This window comes from Lepisosteus oculatus, chromosome 2 (assembly GCF_040954835.1).
Source record: "Lepisosteus oculatus isolate fLepOcu1 chromosome 2, fLepOcu1.hap2, whole genome shotgun sequence".
Classification (NCBI taxonomy): Eukaryota; Metazoa; Chordata; class Actinopteri; order Semionotiformes; family Lepisosteidae; genus Lepisosteus; species Lepisosteus oculatus.
The window spans coordinates 34035205-34057145 of record NC_090697.1 but is presented as its reverse complement, the minus strand read 5'-3'; the positions used below and the strand labels follow the sequence as shown (position 1 = coordinate 34057145).

General features: G+C 37.8%; 1 protein-coding gene across 1 annotated transcript in view; it reads left to right on the top strand.

The window, feature by feature from the left end:
* afg1lb (AFG1 like ATPase b) overlaps positions 1–21941 on the top strand; it is a 48598-nt gene that overhangs the window by 13532 nt on the left and 13125 nt on the right. Inside the window, exons 6-8 of the mRNA XM_015351138.2 lie at positions 4593–4692; positions 11925–11983; positions 19431–19513. Of these exons, the coding sequence (XP_015206624.2) occupies positions 4593–4692; positions 11925–11983; positions 19431–19513 (242 nt within the window). The remainder of the gene's footprint in view (positions 1–4592; positions 4693–11924; positions 11984–19430; positions 19514–21941) is intronic.

The following is a 21941-nucleotide window of genomic DNA, read 5'->3' as shown; positions in this document are numbered from 1 at the left end:
TCATTTTTTCCAGTTCCTCATCCTTTCTGTGTTTTTGATATTTTACATCGCCTGCTCATTTATATTCCCCCTTTTCTTACTTTTTTAGGAGCTGCATTTCAACCTTTCTGTCAACGTATGGTACTTCAGAGGTCCTCATTAGCTGCCTTTAGGACCACTTATGGCCCCTTAGAAATCATTCCCTAAGAAAGTGGCCCTCTTGAATTAGAATCCCGATCTTATGTTCTGCTGTTACCATCCCTGCTATTTTCCCCCTACCAGAAAAGATCGGTGGCTAATATTTATGGATTCTCTACTACCTTGGTGCTGATAAATCTAATTGGCCCTGATTATCTCCTTCTGTTCAAGCTACAGCCCAATATCAGTTTTTCTTAGGGATTATCAAAGGTATCTTTGTGCAAGTGCTCTGAAACTTTCCCCTGCAGGCTTGTTTTTCATCCTCCAAGATTGCCGTGATTTAAAAGTCTAAATTACAGCCAAGCTCCTTTTTGTTGGTGCTAATACTGTTAGTGAAAACACATGCTTATGTTTGTAATGCATTACAAGAGTCCATACCAATCAACAGATGACTGAGCCCCAGGCACTCACTCATGTAAATGAAGTATTCGATTTTTTTCTCTTTCTTTCTAAAGTGAGTCGTAATGGAAAGCAACTGTAGGTCATAAAAATCTTTTCTCTTAAATGCTAATGAAATTTCTCCATTCTCTTCATTAGCAGACTACCATTATCAGTAATTTGTAGCCTTCTCCTTTGTCCCCATTTGTAATGAATGCTAGGTATTGAAAGAGCTCAGGATAAGAAAATGCTTCGGCTATTGTCTTGTGCTTAGTTAGACTGTGAAATTACTCTTCTCTAGTGCTGTGTAAGTAAGGTTGTAAGATCAAAAGATCCTAATTTGGCACCCGTATACAGTACACAAAGTGACTCTTGCTTTAGTAATTGGATGCTGATTTAAATATTATTGTTGTTTTGTAAAAGTACCATATACTCTCTAAAGCTTTTAATTATTGCCAAAGATGATTATTTATTTATTTGCAGACACCCTTTTTCCAGGGTGAAAAGTGTGTTTTTTTTAGTCAAGTAAGATACTTGCTCCTTTTGAAAGGTTAAGGTTTTCCAAACAAATACAGTAAGACATGTCATATTTCATTCTCAGATTACGCATCCTCGTCTCACATCTGAGCACATTTTACTTTTAAATCTAAAAACTCCACTGCTGTGTGTTTCTTTTGGACTCATCTTTTGTCAAAGAGTAATTATTTAACATGTACAGTGTCTTAAATAAGTACTGGTGCAGATGTGCTGCAGATACTTAGAGTTTCAAAGTAATTACAAAGATGGTGATGCTGAAAGTCCAGTGTTTCCAGTGTTTGTTTTTTAATTTTTGCCATTCTGAATCCTCAGACAACACATGTTGTGTTACTAACAAAAATAGACTAGTCTGTTTAGTCATGTAGTCTGACCACTAAGTTCAACTTTGTGGCGAAGAATGTGGGAGTTTTATGTGATTCTGATTTACATTTTGAGAAACATTACAAATCTGTCGGATATTACTGTTTTTATCAATTTTGAAATGTTGATAAAATTGGAGATTTTCTTTCTTTGACTGATAAATTACTTCCTTATTTTATTTTATTTAATCTAGACTGGACAGTTGCAGTGCTTTACTTTTCCATCTTACATGCTATGCTTTTTCAATATTACAGCTTGTGCAGAGTACAACAGCAGGGGTTCTTACTAGGGTAAGAAACACCACATGTACGGCACTTGGCTTTAAACTAAACTTTACCTTCTTAGCAACCTAAATTAACCTGAATAAGACTTTACCTGCTGTACAAAGGTCAGCTAGAATAAGGATATGAGTTCTGTTGTTATACCCTGAGATTATTGACTGTTTAACCACCTTCTGTTAGAAATATACTTTCAGCTGCATTTTTTAAATTTAAGGATATATACTGTAGCTTAATCATATTGTTTTGTTGCATTAATCTCTTTTAATATTTATGTTTTTAATTCAATATATATTAGATAAAGCAGAATTAGTTATGGATTGCGTAACACTTAATACATTTTACAAATACTAGTGTACCCATAACCGTATGAATCATAATAGCATAGCAAAGAGCAAAGTCATATTTGTCATAAATAATTAAATTGGAGAAAGCAAGAAACATCCATTCTGAAAATCTTGCTGTTATTTCTAGTTTATCGTTCTGTGTTGTCAGGGATATGAGTACATTGGAAGGGTATTGTTGTTTAGTTTAGAACAGATGTATTTTTTTGCATTTCCTTCATTTGAACTATGACAAGAATAAAGTCCTATTTCTCGGCACCTCCCTTCAGCTAGGGAAAGCCAACACAGTAATCCTTTCTGTACTTGAATTTTTTCATCTAAAATGAATAACTTGGGGGTGATATTTGATCCAGGCTTGAGGTTTGATCCACTTCTGCACCAAATTGTAAAAACATCATTCTTCAACCTTAGAAATATTGAAGGACTACATCCTATATTCTCGCTAACGGTTGCTAAGAAAGCTGGTGAACACTTCTTCTCTCAAATAAATCAAGCTTCAGTATGTAAAGAATTCGGCAGCCAGAATCCTGGCCAGGTCTTGTGCAAGTGATCATATTGCTCCTATCCTGGAGTCCTTGCATTGGCTTCCTATCAGGTCTCGTGTTGACTTCAAAATCCTCATGCTCTCTTATAAGGCTCTACATGGCTTGACGTCTGTCTGACTTACTATAGTCCTACTCCCCACCTCACAAACTTCGTTCATCTAATGCTGGTCTCCTGTCTTTACCCCTACTGTACATACTGTGGGTGACGGGGCCCTTCTCCTGCTATGCCCCAAAGCTCTGGAGTTTTAACCATTTGGATATCAGAGAGTCACCTTCCCTGTGCACTTTCAAATCAAGAGTCAAAACCTGTTTAGAAGGGCTTTTATTTAAGTGGTTCTGTTACTTCCCTTTTGCTTTCCTACTGTTTTCCACGACTTCTTTTAAGGGCACTATTTAAAATAAAGTTTAGTATTATTTCCAATTTTTCCATATACATACTGTTGCACTTTAATCTTGAAAGTCTTTAAACAAAGCTTTGCTAATGTAAGTATATGTACATAATATGTATTGATTTAAAGCTTAAGTAAATGGATATAAGGTTTGAAGAACATTGCATCAATAGGATATGAGTGTGGTCGACACCTTGTGGTTATACCCATTTCTGATGACAGAAAGTGGTAAAAACAAGGTGCGTTAGATCCCACTCCTTGTAGGGAATCTACTGAATACTGAATTGAGTTTCACTCAGCAAAGTACACTCTTCTGTATGGTCTATGTGTAGAGGGACTCCAGCTTGTACAGATATTGGCGGGAGCCACTGTGTGTGCATATTCTGCACTGTGCTGCTTGCATTGAAAATTGTTGGAGTTATTACTTGAGCAGTTTTGGAAAGCAACACCGCAAGCAGGACTGAGCTCTTTCAGGAAGAGAATTTTTAATGGCAGATCACATCTTCCTCCATTCAAGGTGTGGTTATGTGAGTATGGGGCCCTGTGAGCTAATTCAGCACCGTCTCTTTCAGATCTGTTTCAACCAGGGTGCACAAGAGTGGTTTCACGTCCATCTGTCTATCAGCTAGCTGACACATCATAGATGACTCTGTTTTTCGCAAAACTGCACAATGTGTCAGAAATGGACCTGCCCTTGATTTTGTCGGTACACATTATTGAGTCATACAGTATGTAGCTCTACAGAGTTACGGTCTTAAGGGTTATTATTCTAAGGTATTAAGGGGGAAAAAGGACCTCTGTCTATTTTTGTCTCTTTCCTTTTTTTCAGTTTGTGTATTTGTGTATACAATTTTTTAATTTTATATTATAAAGCTAAAGTGGAGCCACATACATGTTTGATGGTGAAATAATTTGTGTTTTTATTGGTATTTTTTACAGGTTTCAGTTCTTATTCACCTACAGGAGGCAAAAATAAAAAAAAAAACACTCCGCCTGTGATTATTCATAGACAGTAATGTGAGGCACTTAAAAGACAATGAAGCTGCTTATTTTTGTGTTAGGCCATCTGTGGAGTTGTTTTGTCTGCCATTGTGTAATAGTTTCTATTTCATATCAGTCCATTTTCAACAGCAGTTGATTATCTCAGCTCCCATACATCAGCTACTTGTCCTCATTTCGACAGAAAGCAGCTTCGTGACCATTTACAGTCAGCTTGGGGGAAAGGGCCTTGGCCAGAAAAGGGTTATAGAAATGTAAAATACCTGGTATTTTGTTCTTCATGTTGGATCTCATTAATTAGCTCAAGAAAATGGTGGTGTGTTCTCTACAGCGCCCACCTGTAACCTCATAATGGAAGTTAAGATTGAGTCATTTAACTACTCTTAAGGAAATAACAGGTTTCGTAAAGAAAATGTGTGAGTTCAAAAGATGGTGTCATACCTTCTCTCCTGACCATTCTTCTGCCTTTTTTTTCTCCCTAATGATAATTAGAAGGCACAGTGCTCTACCTGTGACAGAAGCAAAAAGAAAAAAAAACACACATCGGGTAAAGAGAATATTTTTTCAGTATTCTTCTTCTCACAGGTCACCGACATCGCAGATGCCATGATTTTAAAGCAGCTCTTCGAAAACCTCTTCCAGAATGGGGTGGTTGTTGTGGCAACAACCAACCGGCCTGCAGAAGGTGAGCTTCTATCTTCTTCAGCTGCAAGGGTGATTTCTCATGATCTCTGCATCACTCTCTTCTGTTTTGGACTCTGAAGGTGAGGCTTTGAAATAATGCCCCCCCCCCCATATCTTGAATGCGAATGTATTTGTAATAATTATGGGTAGCTGTCCATACAGGTAAGTCGGCTAGAGCAGTAAAGGTGTACTTTCTATAAGGGGTGTAAGTATACAGTACTTCTCAGTATACTGTGGCACTTCTTTTGTTTGAAAATGTACAGTATAATGTTTTTTTCCTTAAAAAATCCTTTATTTTCTTTTCATCTTTGTTAGTAACCATTTGAAAGCAGATTATTCATTCTGTTTTCAGACCAGCGTAACTTTAATTTGGATGAATTAAAATCATACCATGAGAGAATTAGATTGCAGATTTCGTGTTTTTAGTAGTAATAGTTTTACCTTTTCCTTCAGAGGCAGGATTGTCTTGTCCGATGGAAAGTTTCTAAGATCACCTCTTTTCAATTGAGTATTCTCTCTCAAGGTGCAACATAAAAAACAGAATAGTACCTGCCCGTCTGTATTTTTAAAAGCAGTAATATTTTAATAAAAATATTATATTAATTTCTTGCTTTTACATAGTGCTTTATATCCCAAATGATCCCATATTACTTTACACATGAGAGAAGATCCACTTCATTCACCACTGACATAAGGGTTAATATCCCTACCGGTCGGTTGCAAGGACCTTGTTTTAATATTTTATCCAAAGTACAACGCCTGCTACAGCACAGGCACAGCACAGCACAGCACAGCACACCATAACGAGGTGCTGGTTTGGAAATTCTGGCCCAGGGGGAAGAAAGCCACCCTCTGGTTAAGGACACAGCTTGGGTGTCAGAGGTCTCCCATCTCAGTACTGACCAGACTCAGCCTTAATGACCTTTTTATGATAAGATAAGATCATTTTATTAGCCATATACAACTTCTTGCATTCGAAATTTGTCTTTTCGCTTACCCCAGCTTGCTCTCAATTAGGCACACAGGCATACAGACAGGGAGAGAGAAGCTTGGGGTCAGAGTGCAGGGTCAGACATTTTTATGGCGCCCCTGGAGCAGTTTGGGTTAAGGGCCTTGCTCAGGGGCCCAATGGAGTAGGATTCCTCTGCCAGCTGCAGGATACAAACTGGCAACCTTCCAGCCACAGGCGCAGATCCTTAGCCACAGTGCCACTTCAGTGAGGCCAGATCAGCTTACAAGTTTTAAGGCTGCTACCTAACAAAAGCTGTCAGATACAGCCACGCTGTTCCAACTAATAGCCAAAAGAAGACGGATGTTCTTGTATAATAAACTGTTGCTGCCCTAGTTTATAAATGACCAAGGTATGATTTTGTGTTCACTGAAGTACATAATACACTTTATATATGTATCATTTAACCATATTGTTAATTTATGCTATTTGATGATAATATTATCCTAAATATAAAAAAATATCTTTTACTTCTGTCACGTTATAGCTCTAAAATGAAACCTAGGTTTCAATACCCAAGTTTCATATCCAAGTACTGACCAGGCCCTGTTATTGTTCAACTTTAATTTAACAGAAAGTAATGAGTTTTTGAAAACAAGAATGAATTGGTGTTCACTCCGTTGAAGTATAGAAAAAAAAACTAAAATGAAAATGTGACGTAGTAAAGGCTTTGAATTTTAAACATCAGCATCTCAGCATACTTCTTTACTGTTGCCTCTCCACCCTGTCCGAAAAAAAGTGATTGTTTATTTAAGCTATCCCTTTTAAAATGAAGGTTTCTGCAGATGTGCCAGCCTGAATATTCCCTTTCAAAGCTTACCTCAAGTGTCACAGTTGAAAACCTGGGCAAGTCTAATTAACATATCTGTTTGTCCAGGGTGAACGCTGTTATGCATATTTAAGAGAGGCAGTAGAATAATGTTCTTACATCTTCTTAGAGGATGCTAATATTCTGACATTCAAGTGCCCTGCCTCTTATACAGTGTTTTATGCAGAGAAGTTTTCCTGACATCACTTAATAATCAGAAAAAAAGAAGTGAACCATAAGAACTTAATAAAGAGCTTTTATAATTAATTAGGTAAACCATGAAAAAATACATAACCACTTCATAGTAAGGTATACATTATATGAAAGGCTTAGAAATTCCATCTGCACGTGTATTTGCAAGGTGACATCAGGACATATAAGTGGATTATGTGGTTGCACTTGAACTTTGAGAAGTCCTTAGTTGGTCCTTCTATCCCAAGTACTCTTTTGGCTGTTTTTTTTTTTCAAAGCTTATATCGAGTTTTTAAATTGTGCATTGCTTGAAGTAGACATAGTTGATCATCAACTCTCCCAATTTACATACAAAGCTGATTTAATTCTAATACCTGGCATTTCGAAAAAGCCAAAATGTCAGCTATGAATCTGTTTGCACCTCTCACTGCTTTCAGCAGTGTTTAGGCTTTAATCTGTGTCAAATCCCTGCCTCTGCCAACAGTCTGGGGAATACCATTTGAATAACACAGGTGCCTTAAGGTTACCTGTCACCCCTTCAGCAAACCACATTACAACAGCCACAAGACCAGCAGCCCTTACTACCGGCTTATATATTTAATCATGTCAACAGCTGAGCCTCACCAAATTAGTCTTGTGGACACTTCAGATTTCCAATGTTTTTGCAAGGGGAGGGTTATGCTCAGCTACCTAAGCACTACTGCAAACCCCATACACTCTGTATTTTCATGCCTAAAGAAAATGCAACATAAGATCACAAGAAAAGGCTGTAGATGAGAGGGGGCCATTTGGCCCATCTAGGTTGTTTGGACTCTAGAAGTTCATTGGCCAAGGATCTCATCCAGTGGGTAATTTGTTCCATTGTACCACAACCGCTGTTGTAGTGATAGTAGTAGTAGCAGTTGTAGTTGTAATAATGCTAAATCCTTACATTTCTGTAGGTGTAGTGCTATAGGAAGAGGGATATAAGAGGGGATTCACATCCTACACTAAAGTGCAGCTTTCACCTGGGTGACGCACATCGGCTATTGTGCAGCACCGCCACTCCACAGATTAGGTCGAGTTATAAGAAACTGCTTCTTCAGTTGAATGAAGGGGAATTTTAGGATTGCCGGACTGTAAAGGCATAGAGTTGAATTGCGATGAGACATTAGGGTTAACACCTCTACTCTTTTATAAAGTGCCATGGGGTCCTTAATGACTAAGGATTAAATTAGGAAGATTAAACTAGAAAGGAGTACTCCTAATACAGATGCTGTACCTGTGGCACTCTGCTAATTAAATCACGCCAATCTCATCATTCACTCTGATCTGTACTCTGTTTTCTAACAATTAACCAGTACCTCCATCCAAAAACCTTATCTAGCTGTTGCTTTGAATTTCAGAATTAATATTTTATATGGAAACTTATCAAAACCCTTCTGAAGATCTAAATGAACCACATCCTAAGCTCTGGTTGTATCCATTATTGCCTTGTTCAAAGTTTGAGAAACTTAGTTTTCTAAATCCATGTTCAAGATCCCCTGGGATCCTATTGTCATACAGAAGATCCTATATTGTATTCATGATACTCTTTCCATAAACTGAAATGTAAAAATGAGATTTACAATATTTGTCTGTAATTCATTTGGTTTAATTGCCTTTTTTTGTGGATGAATTCCACATTAAACGTTTTCCAGTCTATGTATTTTAAATTTGTCTTGAGTGACTGTTGGAAGAATTTTATTAATGGCCTATGAAAAGTGTCTGTTTTTCTTCAGTATTGTTGTTAGAATAACATCAGACCCTGAAGATTTGCTTGTTTTCAGAAGGCTACTGTGTTTCACTTTTTAAAATTGTTGTTAATTTTAGAAAATGCTATCAGTGCCTTCAGAGCTTTTATTATTATACTTTTTTATATTTTAATATTTTTGAACATTCAAAGCAGTACTGTAAGTTGTATAAAGTATATAAATGAAACTGGATGAGAAGCAAAAATGAATAAGGTTACAGTTGGTATTGATTTATTAATATAAACCATATTACAGTTTACAACTATTTGCTAAATAAATTGCAGGCAAGCAGGAGTGGCATTAGAAACAGAGTAACATCATAATATATGAAGGCGTCCAGTCCCATGTCAGATGCTACTGTTGTACACTTGAGCAAAGTACTTCACTCTGATTGTTCAGGTAAAATATCCAGGTGCAAAAGTAAGTCTTTTTGGATGAAAGCATCAGCCAAATATAAAAGTGTAAGTACAGGATTTCTAGGTAACATGACAGTAGTGCCCACAAAAAATGTTGCCATCATAATCAGATGTTGCCTTCTCTTTAGTTTTGACTGCACACTTATTTAACATCCTAGACAGCTGGATTAAAATGATGAGCTGACATATTACTTTCTGAATTTTTATCTCTGGGGGGTGGTAGTATTTCATCACTGAATAAATATTGACTCTAGCAGTGATTACATCGCAGCAACCATATTATCAAATCCAAATTTAATAAAATGTGTTGCTTATCATTTGGACTTTTTTTTTAAAGACCATCATCCACAAGACAGTATACCTCCAACTGTATGTATTGTTTACATTTTGGATTTGTAACATATATGTATTTGTATACTTCTGGAATCAGTTTTATATTTCTGGAATCCATATCAGTGGGCTTGGCTGCCTGTCACTTCACGCATGTCAACACAAGAGGAATGAGCACCATGTAGAAGTAGAAGCTCACCTCCTTCCATTGCTCATGCTGCAAGGTCCACATCACCCACTGTAGAGTTAGCCTTGAAGAGAGCCTGATGCAGGTCTCTCTGATGGTACTTCCAGACCATGTATGTGAGGCAATCCACAGGTGACGTTGCTGCATGGCACCCTGTGGAAATGCATACTGACTTAACTCAGGACCCTAGTGAAGTGGACGATTTGGACAGTTAATGTGGACAGTTATGCTCCACCACTTGGAGATCCAGGTCATGGCCAGTTAACAAGATAGCCTAGATGAAAACCTGTGATATCTATACCTTAGGGTTGAACCATGGCTCTAAAGTAGGTGATTTATTGGTTAACTTACTCTTAAGCATAATTACAAAAGACAGTTATGGATTTCAGTTGCTTCAACACAGATCTGATCACAAACGGAGCTTTTCAAGAGAAAAAAGAATGTTTTTTGAGAGTTAACACCACAGATGAGTTTCTTAGCCAGCGTTTGGTGGCCCTGCAAGTCTGGTAGCTGTAATTTAGAGAGGCACGCTAGTTTGCTGTTACAGAAAACCAGTTTTGAAATGAGTTTTATTGGCCTTTGAAATTCAGGTCAGAATATCTTTATCATTAACAAATTAGGCAACTTTTTTAGGCGATTTTTTGTTGTTGGTGTTGTGTAGATTCCAAAGTCAATCCCCCTGTCCCCACTGTGGAACCTGGATAATAAGTACTGTGGGGTTGTTTTTAACAGGGTTATGGAGAAGAAACTCCTTCAGCCTCGTAGCCACTTCAGTTACCATGAAGGCCTGCTAGGTTTCCTGTGTCCTCCATTCCCAGCAAACAGGGGCAACTGAGTCCTCCATGGCAGAACAGTTTAAAAATGATGAACCACCAGAAGTATCTCAATATCTCAACGGCTGTTCAGGCGAATGAAGCCTGCACCAGAATAGAACCTCCAGTTGTCTTGGTCTCCATGCCATTGTGTCAAAGTCTCAATCTGTTAATACTTTCAACCTCTGGCTCAGACTGGTTGAAATAGGTGTTTTAGACCTTTGCACAAACAGATTTATAATGAAAGTACTAAGGGTGTTATATACAGTACCACCAAACAAACTAATGGCGAAATTAACAAATGTATTTAAAAAAACAGAGCGCATTATTTTTCACATGTGCTTTAAAATGTGAAACATTTAGCTCTTCTATTTAATTTTTGGTGCTGACTATTTTTTTAGGGTCAGCATGAATTAACTTCACACTGAGTATTAAAACCTCAGAAACTGAAATGCTACACATTAACACAAAATAGAAGTGCCCAACAACTTGTGTGGGATTTTTGCAAAGCATAGTAAATACTATTATGCGTGTTGTCAATATTGGATCAACTCTAGCAGACTGCTCTGCACAGAACGTCAGGTGTGGTTTGTGCCAGACAGTCATGAGAGAGGGGTGGAAATCTTTTGTGCTGTTTTTGTTGTTGCTACATAGTATAGTATGTCTTTAAGCTTTATTCAGTGGATAACTCCACAATTAAGATTAGTAACCTTCCTTACGAAGGGAAACCAAAATCATATATCCTTCTGAGAGATGTCTAGGTACACCTGTACATTCTGAGCACTGTTTATATAGATTCATAGATACACTGTAGCAAAAAAAAAATTTTTAAAACAAAAGTGTATTAGGAATTAAAACCATTGAAGTAGTAATCAGTCCATGATTAATATTTAGATGAATACATTTAAACATAAAGAAAATATAGTCAACTTACATTATATCTGTTTCATTTCTGAGTGAATACTATAGTTTATTAAAGAGCAGAGTGGCCATTATTCAAATATTAAGATATCAGTGAATGAATAAATGCTTTCGTTTGTTGCAGACATCAGTATGCATGCTGCAGTTTGTGTCAAGTTCAGAAATCCAATTTAGCTTTAGCGTAAATTGAGATTAATGTTTGCTACATCCTTCACATAAAATATTTTTGCAGATTTTGGAAATTCCTTATCGAGTCAATCTCATCTATTTACCAGTATGGAAATATAAGCAGAATGAAATGAATATGATGCAATTTCAATTTACAATGATACAATTAGCCAAATTGTCACTGACTTTTAGGATCAATGTGGAATTTTATATATTATAAAAAATACCCTTATTTAATTAATAAAACTCCCTTGTTTAAGCAACTTTTTTGACTCGAACAAGCACCAACAGCTAGTATTTGTAGAAAGCAGCTTGATGATGTTTTGTATTTGTGGTACTGCATTTCAAATGCAGTGCATTTTACAGAGCTAATTGAGTTCCCCTTTCATTCGGCCTTTAGATGCTGTGTGTTCAGCAAAGCCTTTCTTTCTCAATCATTGTTTGCGAATGAAATGAATTTCATGTGTTGCCAGTAGAGAAATCGATTTCTACTCTTCCTCATCTCCTTTGTTTTCTCTTCATGTTTTTTCTCAATAGAGGCTTTGTTTGCCAATCTGTGAGGGAAAAATGACATTATTAAGGCTAAACAGCAAGGCTAATACAAATTTTCTCTTTCAGACCTGTATAAAAATGGGCTTCAGAGGGCTAACTTTGTGCCATTCATTGCAGTGCTGAAGGTAATGAAAAGTCATGTTTTTATGCATTTTCCATCTGACTATAATATTGGTTTGCAGGATTTCTTTGATCTTCCCTGGGATACTAATATAACAATCCAGCTAGTAATTAAAACAGGAAATAAGTAGCACCTGTAAAGAGCTGGCTAGTCTGGGGAATTATTAGCCTGCTTGCATTTCAAAGTTAGAGAGCATGTGAGCTGCAGAAGGTGTAGCAATGTGATCCAGAGCTTTGCAATTTAATTATATTAATTTAAGCTTTTATTATCTTTATATGGCTTGTTGCTTCTACACATCATTACACATCATTGCTTAGTAGATAAATCACGGTTTTATGCTTGAGTAGTATGAATTTTCACAAATAAAACATTTTTCCACATTTAGAAGAGATATTTTTATTGTTTTCTTTCACATGCCAAGTTTTCTCTAATTGCTTGACCATTTTGATCTCATCAAAACATGTCACATTATATATATAAAAATCTCTTTCTGTGTTGTTGGTGGCCAGCTCTAAGTAAATAAAGATTTTTAAGAAAATACAAAATTTAAGAAATGAAATTAGATAACTGCACATCTTTTGTTTTAGCTTTTAAAACTTTTATGATACAGTGGTGTAATTTGTTAGCACATTTTGTACCCCTGGTAATAGATATACAAGTGTTTTACTTAGAGCTCTTTGCCAGACGAAGTAAAATGCGGCATAAAAGCTGAATCAATTGTGCTTCCATGTCCTTTTTCAAAGTGAGCTACCTTTTGTACAGCATTATGAAAAGAAACAAATTGTGGCACCAAATGTCTCAACATATGTCTAAATCACTGTTAAATGGCCCTTAATTATGAGCTGCTTCTGAAGAAATTACAGGCAGTTTTGATTTTCTCGACAATGCAGGGCAAATGCAGATTCCTAGCAAGATTTAATTACAGAATTTTGAAAAGCACACTGGGAGTTTATTTCTTTGATAACTCGGTATATAAATCTGATTGCCTGGAGAAGTCATTTTTAGAGTGTCTTTTAATCCACGTTGATTGAAATAATTAATGCTTTTCATTCTGTTTTTATTTTACTTCATTTTAAAGCCCCGTCATGTTTCCATGTTCCCTTTGTCGTGCCATCTGTTTTAGTAACACAGGGTTATTCTAGCAGTGCCAATTGTAGTGGAAAGCGGCCATTTTGCTCAGCGGTGTACTTTAATTGATAAAATTAGAGCTGTCAGGCTGCGGCTTCGTAACACCCCGAAAATGCAGCAGCATTTCTATGGCGTGAATAGCCATGGGCCAGGCCCCGAGGTCAGTGCCGGGACCCCCCTGACCTTTGCTCAGCTGTCACCTGAGCTGGAGTGCCAGGGTTAATCCCCCTAGTGATGTCTTTACTTATCAATTGACTTTTTATTACCAGAATTGCAGGAGGAACAGCAGGACCGCCGTCCACTCTAGAGCCTTACAATGCTGCTGCCGCAGAGGGCTTGTTCTAAAGAGGTGTGTGGAGGAGGAGTTCCCACTGGGCAGAAAATGATTTCAGTCACAATGAAGTAGTCTTGTGGTAAATCACCATGATTAGTGGTTAGGAGAGAAGTAGAGAGGCTAATGGGAAATCAACCTGGAGTAAAGTGAGGCTGAGGGGCCTTGATCTGTTTAACCATTGATATGTTGGGCAGAAAGAGCCTGAATCCGTATCTCTGTGTCACTTGTTCCTGTGGAAATGATGTGCCCTTTGTTCTCTGTTAATCCGGGATTATACCGCTAGGAGTTAATAATACAAATTAAAACACGGATCTTCAGCAGTTCTGCACATGTAGCACTGGTAAAATCTGAACATCTCATTTTCTACACATCTCTTTACTGACATTAATGTGTTGTGAAAATGCATCTTTATCGTGTTTTAGTTTTTAGTTACCTTTAAAAGGATAGTTAATTTGAAATTATCAACAGCACTATGTCATACCTTGTTTCAGAATCCAGGATCGATTTTTTGTTGTTAGATTTGTGGTTTTAAACCAGTAATAAATTGTTGCTGAAGTTAATAAGATCCTTTTACTTAACTTACAGTAAGTGTGATCCATTTAAAGATTACTTAGTTAGAATCAATATTGTACATTTCTTTATTTGCTTTCTTTTTTGTATTCAAAAACACATATCCTTTGTAGTATGTTATTCATTATGACAGGAGACATTCCTTTTATATAATTAGTGGTGGAGGACCTACAGTACATCTTCAGTGAAAAATATAGTATTTGGAAGAATACGACTATCTGTACCAGGAGTTAAAAACGTTTAACAGAGCAAATGTATTTCTGAAACATTTGAAGATGTCTTTGTCTTTTTGATCTTTGAAAATGTGGATTTAAATAATTGTGACGTACAGTTAAATGAACCTAAGTTCATTTGGAGTTAAACAAGTGTTAAATGTTAGTGTAAACATTTGCAGCTGTTTAATCACTTTTGTTCTGTCAAACAAAGAGATGTACAGTAAAAAGCATGGGCTTATGGGCTTTTGTTTGAACTGGTGCTGTGTTAAGGAGACGTACAAAAAAAAAGAAGACACATCCTCCTTTCTCCTATTGTTCACCAGCTAATTAAGACTTTTGGATGAAGATATAATCCTGGTGTCTGTACATTAGCTGATCGGTGCTATAAAAAGATAATAAAATGTTAATATTGTTTAGTGTCCTTATTTAAAGTAAGACTTGTCAATAAGTGTTAGAAGGCTTGCATGTGCCAGGTGTTTGAAATACTCAGAGAGCAATTACAGGAGTGCATACAAGTCTAGGCATCGTTCTGTGCTCATCTAGTGTTTCTTCATCCTAGTTGGTGCTTTACGCATACTGTGTCGGCAAGCGTTCATATTTGGAGTACTGTATGCTACGTGAAGCATCTGTCAGTGGGACTTAAAGTTGGTAGTTTCAGACACATGGATTTTTAGAACTCGAACATGTTATTAAATCTCATTGGGTATTTTTTTCTTCTTTTTCTAAAGACCCCTGTTTATTCCATTTGACTGCTCAGGGTCATGTTTTGTATTCCAAACCCAAGTAAAGAATTGACTTTTTTATTTTACCTTTTGATGGGCGGTAGTCTACAATATTATGTTATTATGTCGGAAATATGATAACCGTACTTCAGTTCAAGTATCTGTGGGCTCTTTCTTTCATTTGTTCTTTTCTCTTTTGTGAGTATTAATTGCTGCGTCAGCTTGCTTGAAGAAAGCAAGAATCAAGTTAAACTCGGTCTGTAATGAGAAAGCGAAAAGCACAAAATTGATGTTTGCTTGTCTTTGAAGGTCTTCTTTTCCACAAACCAATGTTAAGTGAGTGAAGGTTCAACACAAAAAAGGAAAAAAGATTAGCACTGCGCAAGTCACATGCTGAAACTGCATTACTATGTTTCTTACTGATGGGCTTTTCTGTTGTTGCTTTCTTCTGTTTATATTAGTTTTCATGCCACAGCATTTGATTGCATGTGATATTCTGTGCGTTAACGGTGCCATTCTGAAATTTCACCTCTCGAGAGTGAAAACAGGAGAGGAAACCGATTACAAATCCTATTAAAGTTCCATGAGCTCAGCTTCTGATGTAATGTGAAATCATTTTTTTTCGCTTGGAAGTCCCAAGGCAATTAGTATAGCCAGTGAGATTTTAAGCTTTTTGTCCCAGGCCACCTTGGAGCTCCGCAGAGAAGAACTTTAATCCAATAAACGTCTCATTTAGATCATGAAAAGAAAGCAAGAGGACAAGACCCACAGGACGGGTTGTTTTTCAGAGGCTCCTGTGCTGGCAGCACAGTTGGGAATTGCCAAATTAACAAGGAAGTCCTTATATTTTACATGCATCTCAGTTGCTGCTAATAATAGAACAGTCAGCCTTTTAGCACAGGTGAGGCTCATCCAGGAGTGGAGAGACACTGAGGAGTGAGGAGGTCAGGGGGGCCGGGGGTGGTTGACTAAAGGCAGTAACAGCTTTCAAAAGATGTTTCTTTAAGAGCACCGGACAGGGCAGGGGGGAGGTTGTGAGAAACCCATATAACAAACAGGCCTGGCCGAAGCTGGTCACACTTAAAGGGAATAGATAATTAGGCATAATTAGTGTGTATGCATTGTTGCTTCCCTGTCCCTGGACTGAATACGTTTAGCAGAGAAGGCCATGGTAGTGAAAACACTTTGATGTAAGAGGAGTCGTCCTGGATTGGCAGCATAAAGGCAGTGTTTTAAGCTTTCTTTTCCTTTCTTTCCCCTTCACAGTGGCTGTAAGACACAAACTGGTGAATGGACTACAACCTCCCCTCTCTCCCCTCACTCCCCCTTCTCTTTTACAGCTTCCCACCCCAAGTTCTTTGAGGCTAGTCAATTCTCTCCCAAACAAAAAAAGCATCAAATGTTTTCTGCTGTTAGTAATGAGGCAGTGGACCTCATCAGAGCAAAATAGTTAGCTATCCTTAGCTTTTGTTGGAGCTCAATGGCTCTTTTTCTTCCAAACTCGAAAGCATCTTAGTTTAAGAAGAAAAAAAAGGCTCATTATTACGTTTAATTGCAGTTCAGAAAGTCCGGACAATCAGGAGCACCCTAAGTTGAAAAATGTGCATTAAGCTGACTTTTAAAGACTTGTTCTCATGATTTTGGCTGTGTTTTTATTAGCATTTGGACTCCTTTAAGATTTCTGAATTGAAAGATTCATCTTGTATCCTTACAGCATTGCGTCTGTGTGCAGTGCAAAACTGTATTTTGTTTATTTCTGGTTTTCTCTCTTCGGTCTTAGTTTGGAAATCCCTGCTTCCAACTTTAGCTCACTACTGTTTTCAGCGTGTTTGCAAAAGATAACAACAATAGCTTCTGTATGCCCCTGTCGGACAGTCCAGCCAGGTCTGCTCTTTTCTAGGCAATGGCATCGGCTCAGAGTTTGATTATATTAGGGTTTGCCGGGCTGGTGTGGATTTGTTTGGTCAATGGCTCAATATGGTGAAGTTAAGGAAACTGACCAGGGCCAGATTGTTACTGCCAGTGCCTTAGGGAAGTTTTGCTGATGTGTGTGTGTGTGTGTGTATCCTGCAAAACACTGCCTTCTCAGTAAAACCCAGTGAAACTGGTAAAAACCTCAAAAAGCCTGACTTTACATGGTTTTACACAATGCTTTAACAGCATCGGTTATTTTTTTAACATAAATGAGTGTTATTGTATTGCTGGTTGTGAAGCTTAGTTGTAGATTTGTAAAATTTGTCAAATTTAAATTAATCACTTTGATTCAATAGATATTTCCCATTGTCTCTTTTTGGAGATTTGATAAAAATCTGTTAATCTGTGAATCTTTTCTCTCAGTATTCTTCTTCTCACTATATGTACACATTGACCCATTTTAGAAACATTTTTACATTTTTAGTCCTAATTATGAATTTTGCAAGTCTAACTAATTAACCCAATTGAATGTGATACAATGAGATGTAGTGATATATGTGCACTGTGTTAGCAGCCCTGCATCATTTCTGTGATCCCTGCTACCTCCAGAATATAGAAAGACAAACGGACATCATGACGCAGAGTCTCAGAGCTGGGTGACTTGTGTCCTTGTGCGTTTTGTCCTTCAGTATGGATGGCACCTCACTTGATTTCTGGTAAAAAAATCTCAGATGAATCATTTTTCTGTGTCTTATCTAGCTATACTGTATACTGTATATAAACCCATACATAGGCCATCGTATTGCTTTGGTGGAAGCAGTGTAATGGTGTGGGGGTCCATTAATGCCAACTTTTAAAAGACAACTTTTCTCTTCACAAAGCATTAGGCTGACATTACTGCTCTACCTGTTGTTACAGCAACAACATCAATGCATCCTTTAATCTTTCAACACAATAATGTGTTTCCACACAGAGGGGACATCAACTTTATCCACAGGTCCTCTGTGCCACCAGATCGTCACCTTTTCATTTCCCTGTGGAATGAGTTGGATAGACACTTAATGTCAAAGAGAAGCAAATGCATTCAGATAATGTTGGTAATCTCAAAGTTGTTTTACAGACAAATTAGAACATTGTTCTGGTTCAGACACTTTAGAAGTGTCTCTGCCAGTCTATGGTGCACTGTGTGTGTTCTGGTGACTAGCAGAGGATATACTAAATGTTGATCACCTGAGTAGTGCTACCTGACCTGAATACGCTATGTGAGCCTATATTAAACCTAACAGAATTCTGTCTGAAATTACTAAATTAATTACTAATATCGCGAACAGCAAGGTTGCATTTTAAAATGTTTTGCCATTATGTCAGATTGCTTGGATTTTTTTTTGTAAGGAGCGAGTGTTGCTTGCACTGGTGTAATCTGGTAACCACTGCATCAGTAATGACAGAAGGAGCCTGTGAGCTTCCCATAGTGTCTCAAATCTGACTGAAACGTAATCAGAAGACATGTTTCTTTGACCTGTGTTCTCATGTAACTTCAGAACCGTCCTCTGTTCATACTAATGTCAGTATAGCAGGACAGGCATCCCTCTCATCAGAAGGCTGGACGCCCCGGACCGCTTTTGTTTTAATACGTTTTATACTGCACTAAGCACGATTAGAACGGTTTTAAAAAGGGTTCATTTCTTGTGTTAGGTCATGTGCAAAAGGCAGGGAAAAAAATAAATCGGCAAGGGGTATAAAGTTTTAATGAACCCAATAAAATTACAATCAAGTAATGATGCATGAAGACTCTGTGGAGCACATCTGATTATAAATAACAGATGAAATTATGACTGATTGTGTTGCTTCTTCCATAGGCCGTGAAGTAATGCATTTTGTGTCAAGCTATATAGTCCGTGAAACAAAAGAGAATGTACATTACCTGATATTGCGATGTGGCGTTAAAACTATTTACATCCCAGAATGGTGCAAGGTTGCAGAGGTTGATGAAATGACATTTCCTTTTGTGTTGCAATTCAGAGCATGTCAGGTTGTAATTATGCCTGATTCAACAAATTGCCTCAGAAAGAGAACTCTGTTCATTTAAGCATAGATCAAGGTAAAAGTTGACAGCACAGGAGAATAGAATATTTCGGTCCTCTAGCTTTGTAGTGATTACTAATTATTCTCAGATCAAGGAGGATGATAGCAGAAATTCACTGATTCCATAATTTGCCAGTACTGTTGTTGAATACTGATTCACATTTGGTAGTTGCGATGTGCACTAGTTTTCCTGTCATATGAAACATATTTTGTCTGTCCCATTAACTTGTTATAAAATAGTTTTTTTTTAATGGGGTTAACTTCTCAGGATTTTTTCTTCAAAGACAGGCGACAATTCACAAGAGGCGCAATGGCTAAAAGGGAAAATGCTGTCTAATTCAGTGTGACTGACAGCATTGCTAAAAATGGTTAACTTTAAGTGACTTCTCTGTAAAATCTCTTGAACTTGAGATCTGTCTAGACCCAGTCTCCATTACCAACACGCACTGTATTCACCACTCACTTTCTTCTTTTAATATCAAGGAGCACTGCCGAACACTGCAGCTGGACTCTGGAATAGACTACCGGAAAAGACACATGCCCACCGCAGGAAAGCTATACTACCTGTGAGTTGTACATATATATGTTGATATTTTTAATTACTCTGTGCTCTCATGCCACCAAAGCACTTCACACTTCACATAGAGAGATCACTTCATTAGCCGGATACAATTTCTCGCATTAGGAATTGTCTTTTCACATACCCCAGCTTGCTCTCCATGAGACACAGACACACAGGCAGGGAGAGAGAAGCTTGGGGTCAGAGCGCAGGTCAGCCATTGTACAGCGCCCCTGGAGCAGCTGGGGTTAAGGGCCTTGCTCAGAGGCCCAACGGAGTAGGATTCCTCTTCCAGATGTGGGATTTGAACCGGCAACCTTCCAGCCACAGGCGCAGATACATAGCCACAATGCCACCGCTCCGCCCCAAAGAGCAGGGTAAGCTACTGCTTGGCAGCAGTCCTGCTACACAGCAGCACAGGGACAGAAGTGAGAAATTGCTTGATCAATTGGATTAATTAAGAGGGAACTTTAGATTGAGATTCAGATTTTATTGACAATTCTGGAGGGAAGATCGCCACCTACTGGTGCACCAACACCATGGACAGTGGCAACCTAGATTTCCTTCAAGGTGTCCTTCCTGCAAAATGAGCTGGCCCTGCGTGTCGTGTGTGAGGTAAGGGAAGAAAAGTGCCCCATGTTCATGAAGGCTTTTCCTTGGATGGCAGTGTAGGCTAATGCACTTGTTCTCTGCCTTTTTAAAATCAGCAGTCTGAGCATTCCAGTTTTGTTTTAAAGAAAAACTTTACCATACCATGAATATCCCATTTATACCACCGTTATTTAGGATTTCTTTAATTTTAGTCAGGTCTTTTTTTTAAAGTATCCATAAATGTTCTTATATTGCAGCTCATGTATTATAGGGCTGTCAAAAGGGCCCAGCTGAGAAACAGGAAAACAAATCGCCTACACTAAATGAAAGACTCTCAATAAATGCCTGAAGATATCTGTAATTTCCACCAAAGTGGCACTGCATCTTAAATAGTGCATATCAGGTGATTTTAGTTGCCCGTCAAAGTAAGAAAGGCAAAGTGTTTTTCCTTTTTTGAGCACACAACACACATTAAACCTTACGCACATTACGCAATTCTTAGACTAATTTGCCCAGATTATCTGCACAAACAGGTAAATGAAATAATTCCTTATTTTTATATGTACAGTTCTTGGGTATATAACCTGTTTCTAACAAATTTGCACAGCTTTCACAGCAGTGATAGTCCTGGCTTAGATGATTGGTCTTAAATATAGGACCACATTCAAAATGAAGGAAAAAAAAATGAGGAGAAAAAGATAATATGAAAACCAGACTCAAGCTGAGATCTTCTGTCCTCCACGAGCTGCTGTTCATTCTTTGAAAGTCGGCTTGTTGTGCAAGACAATTAAAACCCAACACTTTCAGGGAAAGTATTTATAGACAGATTTTTTTTTCTGGTGAATACCCAAACTCTTGTCACTCCCAATATAATAATTGAGGTGACTCTTAAAACAAAAAAGTTTCAGACTTGTGCTGTGTTTATGATGAACACAATTCAAATATTTGTGTCACTAAAAAAGTGAAATGAAACAAACTCTCTATAAGAACCTTTGTAATAATGTTAATTACAACACGCCCCACAAGAGCATTGCTTTAAATTGACGATTAATTTTCAAGCAGATTTGATATTATTTAATTGCTCAATGGAAAACGAATTATTAACTCTTAGGCATCAGTATCAATTAGTTTCTTTCTCAGTCTACTTTCAGAGAACTCTGTGTGGGGTAACGCTTTAGGCGACACTAGTCAATAGCTTTCATTTAAGCCCTTGAGCTCCTCCCTCTGTTAAGCCAGAAGATATAAACCTTCTTGGGAGGGTTATTAGCCCTCTACCCATAACTTCATGGGGTCACGACAGAACACAGAGCTGATGCTTTGAACACAACCGATTCTCATGGTGCCCAGTCGCTGTAGATATATCCAGAAAAACCAGCAGTTGTCCCGATCAGTCATTTGGCACAATTGAACCTTCGGTCTTTCGCACATGAATTTTAAAAGCGCCTTCCAGATCGGATTGGCAGAAAGCACCCCAGTTCAACAGAGAGCATTGCCGTATTCAGAGTGTTCACACCTCGGCCGGAGGTGTGATTGTCGGGTTTTTTTTTTCTTCTAATTTGTCACTTTAATGTTACTAAAATACGAGGTTTTTTATTGGCCTTTAAAGGAGATTGGTTGGTGAATCATGCTTAAAAAGGCAAAACCATGAATATGTAACTTCTGAGGCGAGTAACTTTCATTTGAAAAGCGGGTGAGTTCCGTTGTTACTCTCACAAAGCGCGGACGCACACTCGCACACCATTTCAGAGCAGATTTCAAAGGTGGCTGCTTCGGATGCTTGACTGTTTTGCCTATTTGCTCTTATTTTGCATGCAGGAGAAAAGCAGCGGCCTTTCTTCTCATTG